General features: G+C 39.0%; 3 protein-coding genes across 3 annotated transcripts; 1 reads left to right on the top strand and 2 right to left on the bottom strand.

Annotated features, from left to right (window-relative positions):
- Positions 1-592: 592 nt before the first annotated feature.
- On the bottom strand, positions 593-3,100 carry LOC135712320 (zinc finger protein Xfin-like). Its single transcript, XM_065235282.1, has 2 exons — positions 2,874-3,100; positions 593-2,816 (listed from the first exon to the last, which is right to left on the bottom strand). Exons 1-2 carry the CDS (start codon positions 3,015-3,017, stop codon positions 936-938), a joined length of 2,025 nt encoding a protein of 674 aa, XP_065091354.1. The 5' UTR covers positions 3,018-3,100; the 3' UTR covers positions 593-935.
- Positions 3,101-3,359: 259 nt separating this feature from the next.
- LOC135712322 (probable ATP-dependent RNA helicase DDX10) lies at positions 3,360-7,034 on the top strand. The gene is made up of 2 exons (XM_065235284.1): positions 3,360-4,396; positions 5,723-7,034. Exons 1-2 carry the CDS (start codon positions 3,443-3,445, stop codon positions 6,959-6,961), a joined length of 2,193 nt encoding a protein of 730 aa, XP_065091356.1. The 5' UTR covers positions 3,360-3,442; the 3' UTR covers positions 6,962-7,034.
- Coprox (oxygen-dependent coproporphyrinogen-III oxidase) lies at positions 6,945-16,026 on the bottom strand. Its single transcript, XM_065235285.1, has 4 exons — positions 15,886-16,026; positions 15,284-15,822; positions 14,791-15,227; positions 6,945-7,111 (listed from the first exon to the last, which is right to left on the bottom strand). The coding sequence occupies exons 1-4, from the start codon at positions 15,948-15,950 to the stop codon at positions 7,007-7,009; spliced, it is 1,146 nt and encodes a 381-aa protein (XP_065091357.1). The 5' UTR covers positions 15,951-16,026; the 3' UTR covers positions 6,945-7,006.
- Between the last annotated feature and the right edge of the window lie 1,806 nt (positions 16,027-17,832).

The raw sequence follows: 17,832 nt of genomic DNA, 5'->3' as shown, positions 1-17,832 counted from the left end.
GTAGTGTGTAAACGTCAAACGCAAGGGAATTGACTATGCACGCCACAGGTGGCGGTACTACCAACTACGATACTTTTAAATTTACCGTTAAATGCTTGTTCAATGAACAACTTGCGAGTGTTATGTCTGTTTGTCTGTGCTAATACTATTGTTATCACTGCGTCTGAGCTACACCCGATGTACTGAAGTAGCTACCAGAATCGGTAAGAGTAATTTCTTTCAAAGCTCCTAGAGATGAAGACAATTAATTTATACGATGAAAATTTCTATTAGTTCTTACTGCTAAAACAATATATATTATTATTATATTATTGAAATTTATAAAGGCAATTAAACGTAAGTAACCTAAAATTACATGAAACTTACAACAAATTCTTACCATTTCCTAAGCTAATATGCAAGCTACACTGAAACAGAATCCATTGGAAAAAAACGATATTGATAGTTAAATACCCTCACCAATAGATTTTTGCAGAAAACAATTTCATGTAATTTTATTATTATTTCTATCAAAATTACTATGCATTTTGAGCAAGCATAGTAGTTATGCCAGAATCATAGAAAATTTGTTAACATTCATAGTCATCTATACTGAAATCATAGTAGATTTAACGGTAATAAGCGTGGTTATATTGAAAATAGGTGTTTTCTGCAAAATAGCATTCCTAACTATGGTCCTTGTTTCAACAAAATGAAAACTAACATACAACATACTAAACTAACATGCAACTTAAACTGTTATACAAATGGAATCTAATGAGGACTATGTATTCTACCAACTAGTTACGAAAATTATATTCTCGCTATATCAACAACCGGACCGTAATTTATTCATTTGTATTCGGTCGAGAATCATAATTTCGGAAACCCGTTGAACTAAATTCAACATCCCCCTAACTAAAGCATAAAACAAATTTCGTGCCGTTTTAAAATCTTTATTTCACTTGATCCTTGTGATTTTTTGCCACATGTCGTCTCAGTGACCCTCGACAGCTATAGGATGTGCTACACAGCTCACACACGAACGCCTTATATCCCATGTGCGACGCGGCCACGTGGTCATTAAGATGCGACTTTTGAAAGTAGCGCTTTGGACATTCCGGACAAGCAAAGGCCCGTTCCTGACGATGCTTGGAGCGCATGTGCTTCGTCAGATGGTCCTTACAGGCAAACGACTGATCACATTCCGGGCAAGCGTAACTTTTACTTTCACTGTGCTTCTGGCGTATGTGGGCATTTAGGTTCGAATTGGCAGTGAATTTTTTGCTGCAATACACGCAAGTGAAAGCCTTGATGTCGGTGTGCCTTTTCAGGTGGTATTTCAGACCGGATATCGAGGTGAACTTCTTGTCACATAGAGTGCAGAACAGACTATCTGGTAGTGTGGGATCGCTGCTCTGAATTGAGTTCGCACTCGGAAAAGACCCGTCTTCACGGGCTTCCATTTGAGCGTAGAATGAGCATTTATGTTTTTCAAGATTGCATTTCTTGAAGAACGTGCGATCGCAAAGCTTACAAGTATATGCATAGGTGGAACCTTTTTCACAAATCGTATACTCTTTGTCTTCTTTTCGTACTAGAGATAAGGCTTCTTCTGCTTCGGGAATAATATTTTCAACAAATCTAGCATTGTCTTTAAGATGCTCCTGGCGATGATTTCTGTACTCTAGTAGCTTGTTGAAATTCGCTCCGCAATCGTTGCAAACTATGCAGGCAATATGATGCATCTCGGCTAGATGGATAGTTAGAAGCGCTTGTTTCACGAAGCCTTCGTCACACCTAGGACATTTATATTTGGCGCTGCCTTCCGTTGTTTGGCCATCTAAATAAAAGTCGTAGTTATCGATTAGGTATTCCTCCCCACCTTCGATGTATTTAGTCCAGATTTGATCATTTTCAAAAGCTTCATCCAAGAATTCTTCCAGGATCATCTTATTGGGGTTGAGAATATTTTCTTTAGGATTATCGCCACACATAGAGCTTTCAGCGATACGCATCAAGTTCAAGTGTTTGAAAAAATCGTCTTTATTGTCTTCCTGTTTCGATTTACCTGGTTCGAATTCTAGAATAATGTCTTTAGCGAAGAATGTTTCATTTAAAAGTTTTGCGTAATCCCCATCATTATCCTCTAGGCTTTTGTGCTTTTTCTGAAAATGTTCGCTCAATGTGACAACATCCTTGAATGAAGAATCATTCGAGCAGTGGCCACAATAGTACTCGTTTTGCTGCACGTTATGCGCTGATCTTAAATGTCTGTTTAAGGATTTTCTTAGTGCTTCTGTCTTCGAGCAACGCTTGCATACGAAAAGTCGATTTTTATGATCATTCCTGACGTGTTCCAGTAGTTTCTTTTCAGTCAACCATCCGCAATCGCAAAATCTGCATAGGAAATCAACGTGACACGCGAGATGGTTGATGTAGTTGATCTTAGTTGTAAAATCTCGCAAACATTGCTCGCACCGGAACTGTTGGGCGTCACTTTTGTGACAATAGGTCGAGTGTTGTTCCAAACCACGGTTAGTTTTAAAGGTTTTGTGGCAATGTTGGCAATAGTAGTGGTGGGAAATTATTCCAACATGAACTAGTTTCCGATGGCGTTGTAGCGCGAGATTGTTCTCAAAATTTAAGTCACATGTATCACACGGGTGTAGTAACTTCTGGAAGATACCTTGATCAACGAGTGAAGTCTCAACAGATGGTGGTGCTAGTTCCGGTGGAGTACTGCCGACCGTTCGCAGAAAACTTTGATGAAAACTGTAAGCCGATTGCAGCTGTTTCGAACATTCTTCACAAAACGAAGATGGAACAGCAAAATTCTGTGGAAAAATATTTTGTTTTGGTATTATTTTAAGTTAACAGAAAACTTTACTCACGACAGGCAGCTTGAAAATATCTAGCATACTGCAGAGCGTAACGCTGTAACATTGGCTAGATGTCCGGGAGTCGATCGTAGTTATTTCAGTTCTCAAACACAAGCCACACATAGAATTCGGGCTTGAAAAGTTTATAGTGAACATTGTAAAAACAGTACTATGCGTAAAAGATTTTAGGCGATGAAATTCCAAATTCCATAACTTCGATTGCAAAGAATCAAAACAAACTGCTTGTTGTATACCAAGTATGTATACGTTCGGTTTTGTGTAACATAACTAGCGGTCGCTTATATAAACACGTTTCATTAGTGTGCATGCGTGCAATCAATTCGGTTAAGTTGTATGCGTGAAACCATTATAATTGCTTGTATCGCACCTCATTGATCAAAGCTTTCGAAGTGCTTCTGACGGATGATTTTTTTTCACTGGGGTTGTCATTCTACTTCGACTTTCGATTATTTTGCTTATTTTCACGTGTTGTACCGCGCGATGTGAACGAATTGTTGTAAACTTTTTTTTCTCGAAAATTACGACTAACTTCAAGTTATTTTAAGTGTTTTCGTACTGAAATGGCAAAGTTGAAACCGAATACAAAACCTCCCCTTGGTGGGAAGCGACCAAAGGATACAAAATTCAAGCAAAAACCGAAGCAGCAGAACGGCAAACGCAGGTTCAAGTTTTCAGTGAAAGATGAGGAATCGGAAATCAGCCGGTTAACCAAGCTCTACGCAACGGCAAAAATCGAAGAATCAAGTAACTTCAGTGATTTTCCGCTTTCGAAGAAAACTCTACGTGGTTTGACTCAAGGACAGTACAAGAAACCCACCGCGATCCAGCGGGAATCGATCCTGCCGGCTCTTCAGGGAAAGGATATTCTAGCAGCAGCCAAAACAGGAAGTGGAAAAACGTTGGCGTTTTTGATTCCCGTTTTCGAGAAGCTGTACATTAACCAGTGGACCCGATTGGATGGACTGGGTGCTCTGATAATAACGCCGACTCGGGAATTGGCACTGCAAATTTTCGAAACCGTGGCAAAAATCGGCAAACAGCACGATTTTACTACTGGACTCATAATCGGAGGTCAAAATTTAAAGGCAGAAAAAAGTCGCTTGCATCAATTGAACATCATCATCTGCACCCCCGGTCGTTTGCTGCAACATATGGACCAAAACCCTCTGTTCGACTGTATGAATATGAAAATTTTGGTCTTGGATGAAGCGGACCGTTGCCTGGATTTAGGATTCGAATCAGCTATGAATGCAATCATAGAGAATCTGCCGTCTGAGCGGCAAACGATGCTTTTCTCCGCCACTCAAACGAAATCGGTCAAAGATCTGGCGCGGTTGAACATGAAGAATCCGCTGTACATTGCACCTCATGAGAAGGAGGAATACACCACCCCTAGTCGACTGCAGCAGAACTACGTAGCGGTAGAAATTGGCCAGAAGCTAACCATGCTTTGGTCGTTCATCAAGTCCCACAGCAAGCAGAAGATTATTGTGTTCTTTGCCACTTGTAAGCAGGTGAGTAATAATACACTCTGAAAAATCGTCACGTTCGTTTTACATGAAAACATAGGTGGTTTTCGTCCACCCTACTTTTCACGTAACTTTTACCGGAATTGCACGTAGCCGATCAAAACTGAGCTTCGATTATCTATGTAATTATTCAGGTAAATAAGACCTGATTTTCACGTACTGCTTACGTGAAATCGGGGTGAATACTACTGGAAAACTCGTAACTTTTACGTGATATTCCGTTTCGTTTGAAATGTTTTTCACGTAATTTTTACGTGAATTTTGAAGTTTGAATGGTGCTTATATGTAGAAGCAATCAATATTATGAAATTTCATCGGGCATATATAAATTCCACGTGTTTAAATTGATACTTGTATCTACTCATAAGTATTGACTACTTGGTAGATAGAAATGTTTATGAGATTTTTTATTTCCGTCAAAATATTACTAACTGTTTGTAGACTCAAAATGCTGATGCCACCATCTGAAATTATAAAACTAGAAAAAGCTACATACAATCATAAATAATTTATTTTAAATGAATCAAATTACCGTCCAATATTTGTAGCAAGCTGCTGGGAAATTTTGAATTTTTGAGGTGTTCTTCCACCACGCTTGATGACGCTATATTGACTTTTTTGCGTACCTGAAAATCAAGTAAATCTCGTTTCGTGGAAATATCGAAGTCCCAAACACACAAATACACTAAATCTGTTTACGTGAATAATCGGTCGATTTCACCAACATTTTTAGTGGACATGACGTGTAATGCAGGTCAAAGTTACTAACGTCACGTAACATTTGAGATTTTCTAAAAACAGATCAGTTACGTGATATTTCACGTAAATCGGACATGAGGATTTTTTAGAGTGTACATTCATTTAAACACTGCACACAACGCGACATAAAGCGATACCGTAATGCACCGAATATTGGACGGTCCATTATTCGGGATTTTTTACCCTTCTTACAAAGAAGGGTATAGATATAACTTGAAAAACCGACTATCGATCCGAGGCCCGGAGGGCCGAGTGTCATATACCATTCGACTCAGCTCGACGAGATCGGAACATGTCTGTGTGTATGTGTGTATGTGTGTGTGTATGTAACGAAATGAACTGGATGACACAGGGGTGGGGGCTTGGTCACTGATAATGACAATAAAATAAATAAACTTGAATAAGTAAGAAGAGTCTGATCACACCATAGGTGGATAAATTCGGGTTTTTTTTTCTTGAATTTAACACTTTTTTCAACTACAGTGAGAACGCTGTATATAACACAATGAGTTGATCTTTAAACGTATGTTCACATGTTTCAAATACTTCCAGGTAAAATATTTCTACGAAATATTCCGTAAACTACGCCCAAGCATCTTACTTTTTCCTTTGTATGGCGGTATGAATCAGGAACGGCGGAACAAAATCTACACGGAATTTTGCTCGAAGAGTAACGTATGCCTTTTTGCCACCGATGTCGCCTCTCGAGGTCTGGATTTTCCAAAAGTAAACTGGGTCGTACAGTTAGATTGTCCGGAGGACGCCACGCAGTACATTCACCGGGCAGGTCGAACGGCACGCCTTAACACTAGCGGTGAGAGTTTGCTTGTACTGCTGCCCCAGGAAGAGGAAGGCGTGGTGAAGATGCTGGAGAAGACAAAGGTGCCAATCAACAAGATTCACATCGATGAAAAGCAACTGTTTTCGCCTTTGGTCAAAATACAATCATTTTTGGCTCAATCGCCCGAACTGAAAGAAACGGCCAAAAGGGCGTTTGTAGCGTACGTTAAATCGGTGGCATTGATGAAGGAAAAAAGTATATTTGACGCTTCGAAGGTTGATTTGGAAGCGTATGCCAAGTCACTGGGCCTGTTGGTGACACCGAGAGTTCGATTTTTGTCCAAAATGGAAAATAAGTCGAAGAAATCCAACGTCAAAACGGATGTTAAGGTAACCATAGAGGAAAACGATGAAGAAGACAGCGAAGGAGAATTGTTCACAGTTAAGAAAAGCGAAAGTAGTACTACAACGGAGAATATAGAAGAGGAAGCGAATAGAGAGCATCATGTGGTTATTGAATCCAAAAAGAAGGTTACCAAGGTAAAACTTTTGAAGAAAGCCTTGGTTACCAACAAGAAGATTAATTTCGACGATAGTGGAAACATGGTCGACGAGGAGGTTCGCGATGAAGTGTATGACATTGAGAAGGCTCGTGCTCAGCTGAAACTGGCAGATGCTGCAGACAAGGAACGATACAAATCACTCCAGAAGGCCAAACGTGTGGCTAAGAAGGAGAAACTGAAACGAAAGGCCGACGAAGAGAATGAAGAGGAGGATGATTTTGGAAGTGATGAAGAGCATAGCGTCGATTTGAACTGGCTTCCGGATCCGGATAAGGTGTACAAGGATCGTGATCAAGATGAGGAGAGTGAGGATGACTCATCAGCGGCTGAGGAAACGAACACAACCGTGGTGGCGAAGAAGACTGTGAAAAAGCGGAAGATTGCCGACAAGATCGGTGATATCACACTGACGGAGGCAGAACAATTGGCAATGAATCTTCTGAAGTAAGTCTTTATTGTACCTTCGCGGAAAACTTTAACGATAATAAATGTGTCATTTCTTTTGAGCCGTTTGAAGCCAGTCTCGTGGATTTTTCAACACATGTGTAATTTCACCTTCCTTGCTGTCTGCTGTGGGTACGTGCATGTATTCCCATTTCTGTGTTAAAAGAGTAAGGTAAATTTTACATCAGATTAGATGCTTTATATAGGTACGAGGGCATGCTAATTGTGATTTTGATGTTAACGTTTGTCAATTAAAACTTAGCTTAATTAGGTGGGAGTAGTGAAGGAATATTAGAATGACCTTTATTGTTTTAAGGACCGTGTTTACCTCTACCTCCTCACAAAGGTCACAGGAGGGAGATTTTGTTAGTAGGTTAGGTTCGTTGGATCAGGATTCACCTTGATAAGTGATGCGACCATAGTTTTGATTTAATGTATTCATTTCCGAAATTGACGCGAATAAGGCTTGCGATCGTTTGATCCCTGGTAGGCAAACGATGCGACCCTATCAATTCAGTATTGTAAAGTGGCCTGGGATGAAGCGCACGGTGTTCTGCTCAGCAAGCAAAAAAGGTTTGGCTATACCTTCGAACCCTTTACATTACAACAAACCGCCGGCATGAAGCTATTCAAATAGAATAATGTCCCGCATCATGCATACGTTATATATTACCGAGAAACCTCATTTTTCGCAGTACTATCTCACTAGCAGCCGACCGAGTGCTATCTCACTAGCTGGCTGAAAATCTCAATAATAAAGATTAAAAAGTAAGAGGTTGTATCCAAGACACGACCGTAGATTTGACGTAGGATTACGAAAGATATTTTTTTTTTCCTTGATTTGTTTTCCGTCGATCTTGTTTTCCGTGCTGAGCACCAATGCTACCGACGCCAGGGAGGCCACACCTGGACCCTACCTATCGACCCATCAACTCTTAAACCGGGGACCAACGGCTTTACTTCCTACTTCTGATCAGAGATGTTATGCCTCAGAACATCCCGGCGGCGCCGACTGGGATTGAACCCAGGCCTGCTGGGGTGAGAGGCAATCACGCTTACCACTACACCACCGGCGCTGCTGATTACGAAAGGTAATTTTGATATCACAGCAAAAGTATAGTAAATATTAAATTGATTTTTTAACTCATTATCAGTGAAAAAGTTCGATAGGTTGAAATTCAGAAGAAATTTGAGAGTTCTGTTTGAGGTGCTCTGTTGATGTCCATGTAGTACAAGCCAATCCTGAACGATATCTCAAGTAACATTGCAAGCTTTATAGCGATTTTATAGCATTCTACAAGCCATGGTCTACAGAACCCTCATAAAACCAACATTGTTACTTGGGATGTCTTGGATACAAGGTCTTACTTGAAGTCTTTAGTTAACTCTTTTATCAGTCATTTATGGTCCTGAAAAGGACCGATGGTTTCAGTTGTCCCACAGCTGTCTACAGCAGCAGTCGATTTTTTATTTCGGTGTGAACCACGCGATAGCCTGTTTTCGAGACTCGCTATTATATAGTTGCTCTTTGTTCGTTGCTAGCAGTTCGGTGCCTTTTGGTGCTACGGTGCAAGATGTGTGAAGTAAAAAACACCATCAAGTTTAGCTTCAGCCACCATGATGCTAAACCAAACATCGGAGAGATTGTAAATTTCGCCAAAGCACTCGACGCGGATCGAAGTGAATTGGAAGCTGTTTATCGCATTGGTGAGGAAAGGGGAGTATTCATCAAGTTCAAATCAGAGGAAGCGATGCTCCATGCTCTGACGTTCAATTCGGAGGATTTAATCTTCCATTATGCGAATGGAACGACGGCAAAGGTACGCATGTCGCATGCTGGTGAATACATTCAATATGTGCGTGTGTATGACTTGCCACCAGAGGTACCCGACAACGAGCTGAATAAAGTGCTGGGGAAATATGGAAAAATTAAACGCATCATCCGGGAGAAATTTCCATCTGATCTGTGTTTTGAGGTATATACAGGGATACGCGGTATATATATGGATGTGAAGAAGGAAATCCCCACGTCATTACATTTCTTCAATCGCAAAGGAAATATATTTTATGATGGCAACAAAGATAAATGTTTTCTGTGCAAGGCGGACGGACACCGGAAGCTTTCCTGTCCCATGCGGAAGGCTGGGAAGGAAGCGGAGAAGCAACCTAAGGAAAAAGGAAAGCAGCCAAGTGAAAGAAAACAAAACAGCAGCAGTACGTATGCTGGTGTAGTGGTGGAAGGTGCGTCGCTAGTCATTAGCGACCAGGAAACGGACACGAGGTTGGAGATGCTGAATGAAAATAACGAAATGGACGTGACGACCCCGACGACCGACGAGAGTAGCGGAGAGCATGCAACGGGAAACGACGTTCAGAAGCAGCAGCAGCGATCACGATTCGGGTTCAATGAAAATGAGGAATAAATTCGGGAAAGAAAGAAGTTGCGTGCACGGGAGAAGATCGCTTTGTCGCCGCTTCGATCGCCACCCAGAAAAATCCTATGATAAAATGCATTTTTATATATATTTTTTTTTTTTTGTATTTTGAGTACCAAAATTGGTATTTTATGTACTCGGCTCCGCTAAGTTATTTTTATAACATTTGAGCCTTCCAAATAAACGAAATGAAAAAAAAAAAAAAAAAGGACCGATGGTTTGGAAGCTTATAAGCTAGTTTAAAACAATGCTGTGGAATTTTTTCCTCGATGTTCTTGAAGATGATAGCGGTGCGGTACTCATGCTTTGCAGCTGGGTCGGTGACCAGTTTGGTGAAGGGCGATGGCATTGTAGTCCTCAATTGATGTTCTTGGAGAAGGTGGAAGCAGTGTTTATCCGTTGCATACAGATGATTGAGATTCTATCAAACTATTGAAAGAACATTTATATACTAGTGTTTTCGTCATTTTGTGACCTATTACGGTATCGGTGTGTTCAACACGGATGAGACTGGCGAGCTGTATGTTGTTTGGAACGAGGGTGACACGTTTGGCATAGATGAACCTCAGTGACTCAAGTACTACCAACCGGTGGAAACTAAAGAATTCAAATTGGCTCACTACTTGACTAGCCTATTGGTCCCAAGCAAACGATTAACGCACCCCATTCTAGTCGAAATCCTAGTACTACACTATTAGCGAATATGTTTTGAATTCAGTTCCAACCTGGATCGGGTATCAAGATTGGGTCTGCGTGTTGCCTTTCAAACGTCAGTGTTAACGTTTGTTTTTGTAAGATGGCTTGGGTTGAGGTTCGCACTGACAATAAGCTCGGGTTCGCACTATAGTCGCTATATTCATAGTCTGGCGGATAGAATGCCGGGAACCAATTGAGCTGTCAAATAGCGGAATCAATCGAGCAAATCACAGAAAAGAGCACATCAGCTATTGCGAACAAAACTTCGGAAACTCTTTTCTCGTGACTCAAGGCTCGCCTACGCAAACTAACATTATCTTTGGGTTGGGGAAGTTTCCCCTATCCGATGATGCTGGTAATTTACGTTCTATTGGCGAGGAAGAATCATCAAAGTTTTGTTTATAAAAGTTGATAGTACCTTTTCAATTGTTGGCCTACAATATATTGAATTGTTTTCGCTTTTTGATAGATCGAAATTCTATCCGCCAGACTATGAATATAGCGACTATAGTTCGCACGGGTTGGAACTGCTATATGTTTGTTTTGATTCGCTATGAAAGTTTGACAGATAAAATGAGGGGTTCGTGGATTTTCCAATGTTTCGAGGGGCGCATCGATTAGCTTGGGACCGAAGAGAGTACCAGAGCTGAGCCAAAAAGTTGAGCACGTTTCTTCGGGACCTTCAGGTCTTAGAGTTACTACTAGCGGTAGAAATAGTGATTTTAGTGACCATGCTGAATAATTAAGTAACCAAATAGTGACTTATAGTTGTAAAAATAGTGACTAAAAAGTGACCTAAGAGAAGAAAAGTAATCGTTATGATTAAAACATAAAGAAAATTTAATTCTGAGGATAGCTTCATCGAGATTTTGAGGAACATTTCAATGGAAATCTCCATTGAATATGAACCACTTGAAAGTTCTCAAATTTATCCTGAAGTTAATGAAACTGCCTTCAAGTTCTTTTGTAGTTTGAAAAACTAGCCTGATGCCCACAATACTCTTCTCATCAAATTTTGAACTTTATAGGGCTTCCTAAAGTTTCATCAATTTTTTTTAACGATCATGGATCTCCTTTAAAGGATTAAAAATTCACTGAAGTTCTCTAATCTTCTTTAAAATTTATGTGACTTCTTTAATGTTGACGGAACTGCTCTGTGGTTCTCTGTTCTTTTCTGAAATTCTCAATACTTCATAAGTGAACTTATGAACTCATGCAAAGACCTCAAATAACCTTTTAACGTCTCTGCAGTTATCTGAAAATCTGGGAACTGCTTTACATTCCCCACTAATTTTCTGAAACTAATGGAACTGACTAATGAAATTCCTCCAATTTTCGGAGTTTACTTCTTTTAAATGCTCCTGCATTTTGCTAATGTTCATAAAATTTCCTGAAGCTCGCGGATCTCTTCTTAAGCTCCATAGATGTCTATGAAGAACTGTTTCTGAAGACCACTGTCCTTCTGTGAGGTTACCGAAGTTTTTTCTAAATTTCAGGAACTTTTGTGCTCCCGAAATTTTCATGGAATTAGAACGAAATAATTAATATAGTTATTGTAGTTCTATGATTTTCACTGAAGTTCTCAAGATGTTTCTGAAGTTCATAAAACTGAACTTCATAAAAGTTCAATAGTCTAGACTTTACTGGTGTTATTAAAACTGCTAAACGATTACTGATTTTTTTTTAAAGTTCTCTATACTGCCCTGAATTTATCAGTATTTTTTAAGAACCCGCAACTTTACTGAAATTAATTAATTTGCTTTGAAGTTTCGACAATTTTCCATACTTATTATAACCATTATAAACACTCACTAATTTTCCCTGAACTTATCTACGCTTACCTGAAGTTCTCTAAATTTGTTTAATAATCCAGCAAATTTTCTGATATAGGGGAAATGCAGGTAATGTCGGCCTTAGTGTCCCTAATTTGGGCCCTTACATAAATTCAGCAATCGACTAAATTTTCAATAGCAACCAAAAATATCCATTAGAGACGTCCCAATAACGCGTGCATCTAGATAAAATTGATAAATAGCAGATTTTTAGAGATGGGCCCAATCTTAGATCCATAGGCCAACATTAGAGACATTTCCCCTATATTCATAATTCCCTGACGCTTCTGACGTTTTCGAATAATATAATTCTTGGAATACCCTATAATTCCACGGAACTCCTTGTAACTTGCTGCAAATTTGCTTAAGTTAATGGGATTATTCTGCAGCTCGTCCTCGAAGTACCCGGAACTTCGCTGAATATCATGAAACTATCTATAAATATCTAAATTTAGATCGCTGGAATTTCTTGAAGATATCGCTGCTTGCAAAAGTTCTCGTATTTTTTTATTAATGGAACTTCGTTGATGTTCTCTAATCAACTTAGCTAAATGTTGGCATTTTTTAAGTTCTTGAAATCTCCATGATATAACACCCTTAAAATACTCTCACGTTTTCCGGATGTTCATAAAATTTAAATCACGTTCCAGAAATACTCGCGAGTTTTGCTGAAGTTTCCGGAAATTCTCTGAGTTTCTAAAAACTTCTTATACTTTCTTCCTTCCTTGAAATTATTTGAACTGCCCTTTGATTCTCTGACCTGTCTTGATGTTTTCTAAACTTCCCAAAAGCTCATAGTTCTATTCAAGTTCTCGGTTCTGCTCGGAAAAAATAGAATTCCCGTAAACATCTTTAAATTTCCCAGAAATTCTCTGTACTTCTCTGAAATTCTTAAGGGTTCCCTTTTTTTTCAGCACATCATGGAACTATCTTGAATTTATCTAAATTTACGATTAAAGATCTTTAAACTGCTCCAAAAGTCTGGACGGGAAGTCGGGAACGGCTCTTTAGATCTGAAATTCGCCAAAGACCTCTAGATCAAGCTTTTCTGAGGTGCTTAGAACTTCTTAAAAAATTGCACAAAAACCCTCAAGTTTTCTATGTTTCTCAAGTTCTCTTGACACCTGTGAAGTTCTTTGAAATTCTAGGAGCTTCATAAAAGTTCCTGAAAAGTCTCGAATGCTAAAAGAACCGCTTTGAGGTTCATAAAGCTTCAGTAAGTTCCCTTATGTTCATGTAGTTTGTTTATGGAGCTTCACTGAAATTCTCAGCATTTCCTTTCATTCCTCAGAACTTCTCCAAAGTTCCTACAATTGTTATGTAGTTAATGGTACTGCATTGAAGATCTTTAATTTTTCATAAAGTTAATTACGAACTTGAAATAAATCATTTATTTTTTTACTTAATTATGGCACTTTGAAAATTTTCAATATTTTGAACTTGAACTTTCAATATTTTGAAGAAAGACGATTAAACGTCACAAAGCAAAAAATAATCAACCTTGAATAAAATTCACAATTTTTCGGTCATGTGGGCTGCAGCTCGCTGCTTGCCTGCAGCGTATCTTTGTGTACTGGATTGTTACTGCTGCTGATGATGACGACCGACCGGACACCACCACACACCGAAGAGACCGAAGGGAATTCGATTTTGAAATCTGTGTTAGGGAAAGCGCTTTTTGCATACAATCGGTGATAGTTTTGAACACCATTGCAACAGTTGGGCATTTGTGTAATTTTCAATAGTGACCTATTGATAATTAATAGCGTTAATTTTAGCAGATTTGTAGAAAAATTTCCAATCGATTAGTTTGTTTAGAATTAAAATCTATCCTCTATTGACAGAGTTATATGTGGTCAAAACCTGACCACTTTTCGTAATGCAGTCGATTTTGGTTTTTTGCACCCCCAATATCACAAACGAAGTGACAGACGACTAACTGGCAAGCAAATCAATTAAAATAATGTGGTTCGCTGTAATAGATTTTTCTTAAAAGTTTGTGCCATCATCCACCAGATGGGCTACTGTGTTACCTGACTTATAACGAATATACGTTGTATACGAGTACCCCGAATACAACGTATGACTCGTTTAATTTTGCATAGCATTTGCAATGTAAAATTAGACGAACTATACGTTGTATTCGGGGTACTCGTATGCAACGTATATTCGTTATAAGTCAGGTAACACAGTAGTCTTAGAGTTACCTCTATGGTAGTAGCAACAATCAATACGAAACTATCGACTTGACTAGCCTATTGGTCCCAAGCAAACGATTAACGTATCCCATTCTTGTCGGAATTCTAGTACTATACTATGTTTGTTTTGATTCGCTATGAAAGTTTGACAGATAAAATGAGGGGTTAGTAGATTATCCTATGTTTTGAGGGGTGAATCGATTAGCTTGGGACTGAAGATAGTACCAGAGCTGAACCAAAAAGTCGAGCACGTTTCTTCGGGACCTTCTATATCTATAATTTTAAAATATTTTAAAATTAAGTCTGCGATCTTGAAACAAGTTTAAGGTCCCCATAATTGCAAAAAGTGTCGCGATTTATTTAAAATTTTGGAGTCCAAAATACTACAAAATACGTTCGAAAACCTAGAAAACAGCCCTAATAAACAATACCATAAACGAACGATAACCCTAATGATTGAACTATTCCGGAAATGGTTTGGATGATACCTCGAACACGTCGTTAAGTAAATTAACCATAAAATTTTTATTAGGGAGTTCAAGCAACCGGTGGAAACTAACGATTTTAAATTGGCTCACTACTTGACTAAGTAGTGCCGTTTGGGTTAGCGTTATAGAACTGTAAAAAACAACTTACAAACCGATTTAGTCATCAATAATTGCTTATACTTACTGCCGTCAACGGAAGCGACATCAGGATACTTTCGTAGCGCGCCCCGGGAGTGTACAGGCCAAACTTCGTTCCACGATCGTAGATCAGGTTGAATTCAACGTAGCGTCCCCGGCGCAACAGCTGCCACTGCCGTTCGCGATCTCCGTAGGCATCGTTTTTGTGCTTCCGTACTAGTGGTAGATACGAAGGCACCACGGAATGGGCACAGGCGGAAACGAAATTAAATGCACTTTCCTGATCGGGTGTATCGAGGTCATCGAAAAAAATGCCTCCAACACCACGGCACTCGTTACGGTGGGGAATGAAGAAATACTTGTCACACCATTCCTTGAACTTGGGGTAGTAGCTTTCGTCATGCTCGTCGCATGCTTCTTTCAGAGTTTGATGGAAATGGGTAGCATCTTTCTCGTCCAGGTAGTAAGGCGTAAGATCAGTTCCTGTGAAGACAGTGTCAGACAGTAGGGAGTTTTATCGTTAGTGTTCAAGAACATACCTCCTCCAAACCACCACTGCTTATTGCCCGCAGAGTCTGTCACCTCAAAGTAGCGATAGTTGAAATGGATTGTCGGAACCATAGGATTTCTAGGGTGAATGACAGCACTGACGCCGGCCGCGAAGAAAGGCAGTTCTCCATCCGCCAACTGCTTCCCACGGGATCTCATTTGCTGAATCGCACCTTTTGGAAGAATTCCATGTACCACAGAAATGTTGACTCCTGCCTTCTCGAATATATCCCCGTCCTGAAGAACGCAAGTAATCCCACCTCCCCCTTCACTACGCTCCCAGCGGTCTACGATAAACGTCTTGCCGAAGTTCTCCTCGTTTTCTAGAGATCGACAAAAATCCGCTTGGATCTTCATGATCAATAATTCCATCTTTGTTTTCATATCGCTAGCATTAGCCACCAGGGTATCTTTCGAGGTAATCGGTTCGGCCATGAATTTGCTCACTGCTAGCTTTTTTGTCATGTGTGCATCGTTGCGGTGATAGTATGTGGCAATCGTTCCACCGGCAATTACCGTACCGACAACGCTGATAAGAGAAGCAGATATTATTTTTGTCGTTGATCGAAATGACTTCTTACTTATGACTTACCCTAAAACTCGTTTGCCTTGGCCATTAGCGATCCAAGAAGCAGAACGGAATACCCTGAAGAACATTTTTAGCTTTTAACCATTCAGACTAGTTTACTTTCAGCAATGATGTCTTGTCTTTGCGACTGGCCCGAAGTTCAAAAAAGTTAACTTTAATAATAAGTTTGTTGTGCAAACATGCAGGTACTGCTCTGCAAGCCGCGTACTAAGCCGAACGAATGAATGTGAACGTGACAGTCAGCGTTGCCAATATTTTTTTTTTTTAAACTGGAAGAATGCTAAAAAAAAACTGGAAAAACTGGATTCTAAAAATAACTAAAAAACAGCAGTATGAATCTTATCCTTTTGTAATAAATCTGAAATTAGATGTATTAATTTGAGTAAATGATGTCTCTTCCTCATACCCCCGTAAAATTTATCATTTCTTGATGAACATTTCAATAGGTCCTATCTGATTTGATCGACTTGCTCTATTGATAATAATTCAGTTGCAAGAATATTCCCAGCTGTGTTTGTCGTTTTGGGCGCTTTGAAATAACCTCATGCAAACACAAAGTATGTGGCGAAAATAACACTAAATGTGCTTGCATAGCCGTGGTTATCAAAAGAGAAACTCGATAAAGAGAATCAATCAATTCAGATAGGACAAATTGAAATTTTCATCTAGATTTCATGGAATAATGCTAATTTATTGACACTAAATGTAATTTAATTCGTCAGCAAAAACGTTATTTTCTGATTCATTGGAAACAAATCGCGCCGAAAACGTCACAGAAATCGTTTAATTGCTGGGACGGTTTTGACGCGTTTTGTCTTCAATTAAACAGACAATCTGATCGTGTAAATTCGCTGAAGTGTTCTGTTTTTATTGTTTTAACGCATACGATGGAAATTGGGGCCATATGACGAATACTGAATACTGTAAATGAGCAAATGTTGATGTACTCAGAAAAGATAAAAATTGAGGCAGTTTTGACTTGATAGCCAACAAAATGGAAAAATGAGTGTTTAGTATACTAAAGTAGCAGAAAGTTTTACTTCTTTCGTTGGCGAATCATACGTATGTAAAATGAAAACTTCTTTTGTAAACAAAAATATTTATTTGTAACAATTAAACAAAACTTAACAGTTAAAAGTCATTAATTCTCTTTGTTTTCTTTCTCCCTGCCGTCCTTTCTGGTTGCTTCATACATATTATAATTGTATTTGGCCCTCACATTCTGTTTAATATTAACAGACCCCGATTTGTCACTATTGAAACTAACGTAGTTTTTTGTAGCCAAAATACCTTTCATTGTGCTTGTACCCAGCCTGTTCCGAATTTTGGTTTTATTTATATTGTAAGTTGAAAAAACTCTTTCAACCGTGGCTGATGAATGGGGCAATATCAATAATCTGGGGATTAATTCTCGTAAATTTGGGAATGCATATGAATCATCATATGTTTTTAAAGACAAAATCTTGCCCCAGAATAATATAGCATCCTTCTCCTGACCTAAATCTTCAAAATCTATGTTCCTCAGTTCCCGGAACTCATCATCCGTATCTTGATATTTGGAAGGATGTACAATATTTGGAATGCTGCGAATCAAGGGAAGGGAATGTTTTCCATCCAGCACATTTTTTGGATCAAGAATTGACATATTGCTGATCAACGGATGATTGAAATCAAATCTTTTTAAAATCTGATGAGACAAGGTAATATAGAACCGTATAATATTTGTTCTGAACTCATTCAAATCATTGCTATTGATTTTGTTCTCTTTTACATATTCTTCAATCAAAAGTGCTGCTGCAGCTCCTACATAAACCTGATTTAAATCAACATAGTTTTTTTGATCGAACTCCACATCATTCAAATTTTGAAGCGATTTCATATAATCTGATCGAAAGTAATTATCCAAAACCGTTTTAAAAAGCCGCGTAATAGTCGAATGTAAAACATGCA

The sequence above is a fragment of the Ochlerotatus camptorhynchus genome, unplaced genomic scaffold, assembly GCF_037179485.1.
Source record: "Ochlerotatus camptorhynchus isolate MF236.1 unplaced genomic scaffold, CSIRO-AGI_Acam_v1.1 ptg000471l, whole genome shotgun sequence".
Classification (NCBI taxonomy): Eukaryota; Metazoa; Arthropoda; class Insecta; order Diptera; family Culicidae; genus Ochlerotatus; species Ochlerotatus camptorhynchus.
The sequence above is the reverse complement of the archived record's forward strand: the minus strand, read 5'-3'. Positions and strand labels throughout refer to the sequence as shown.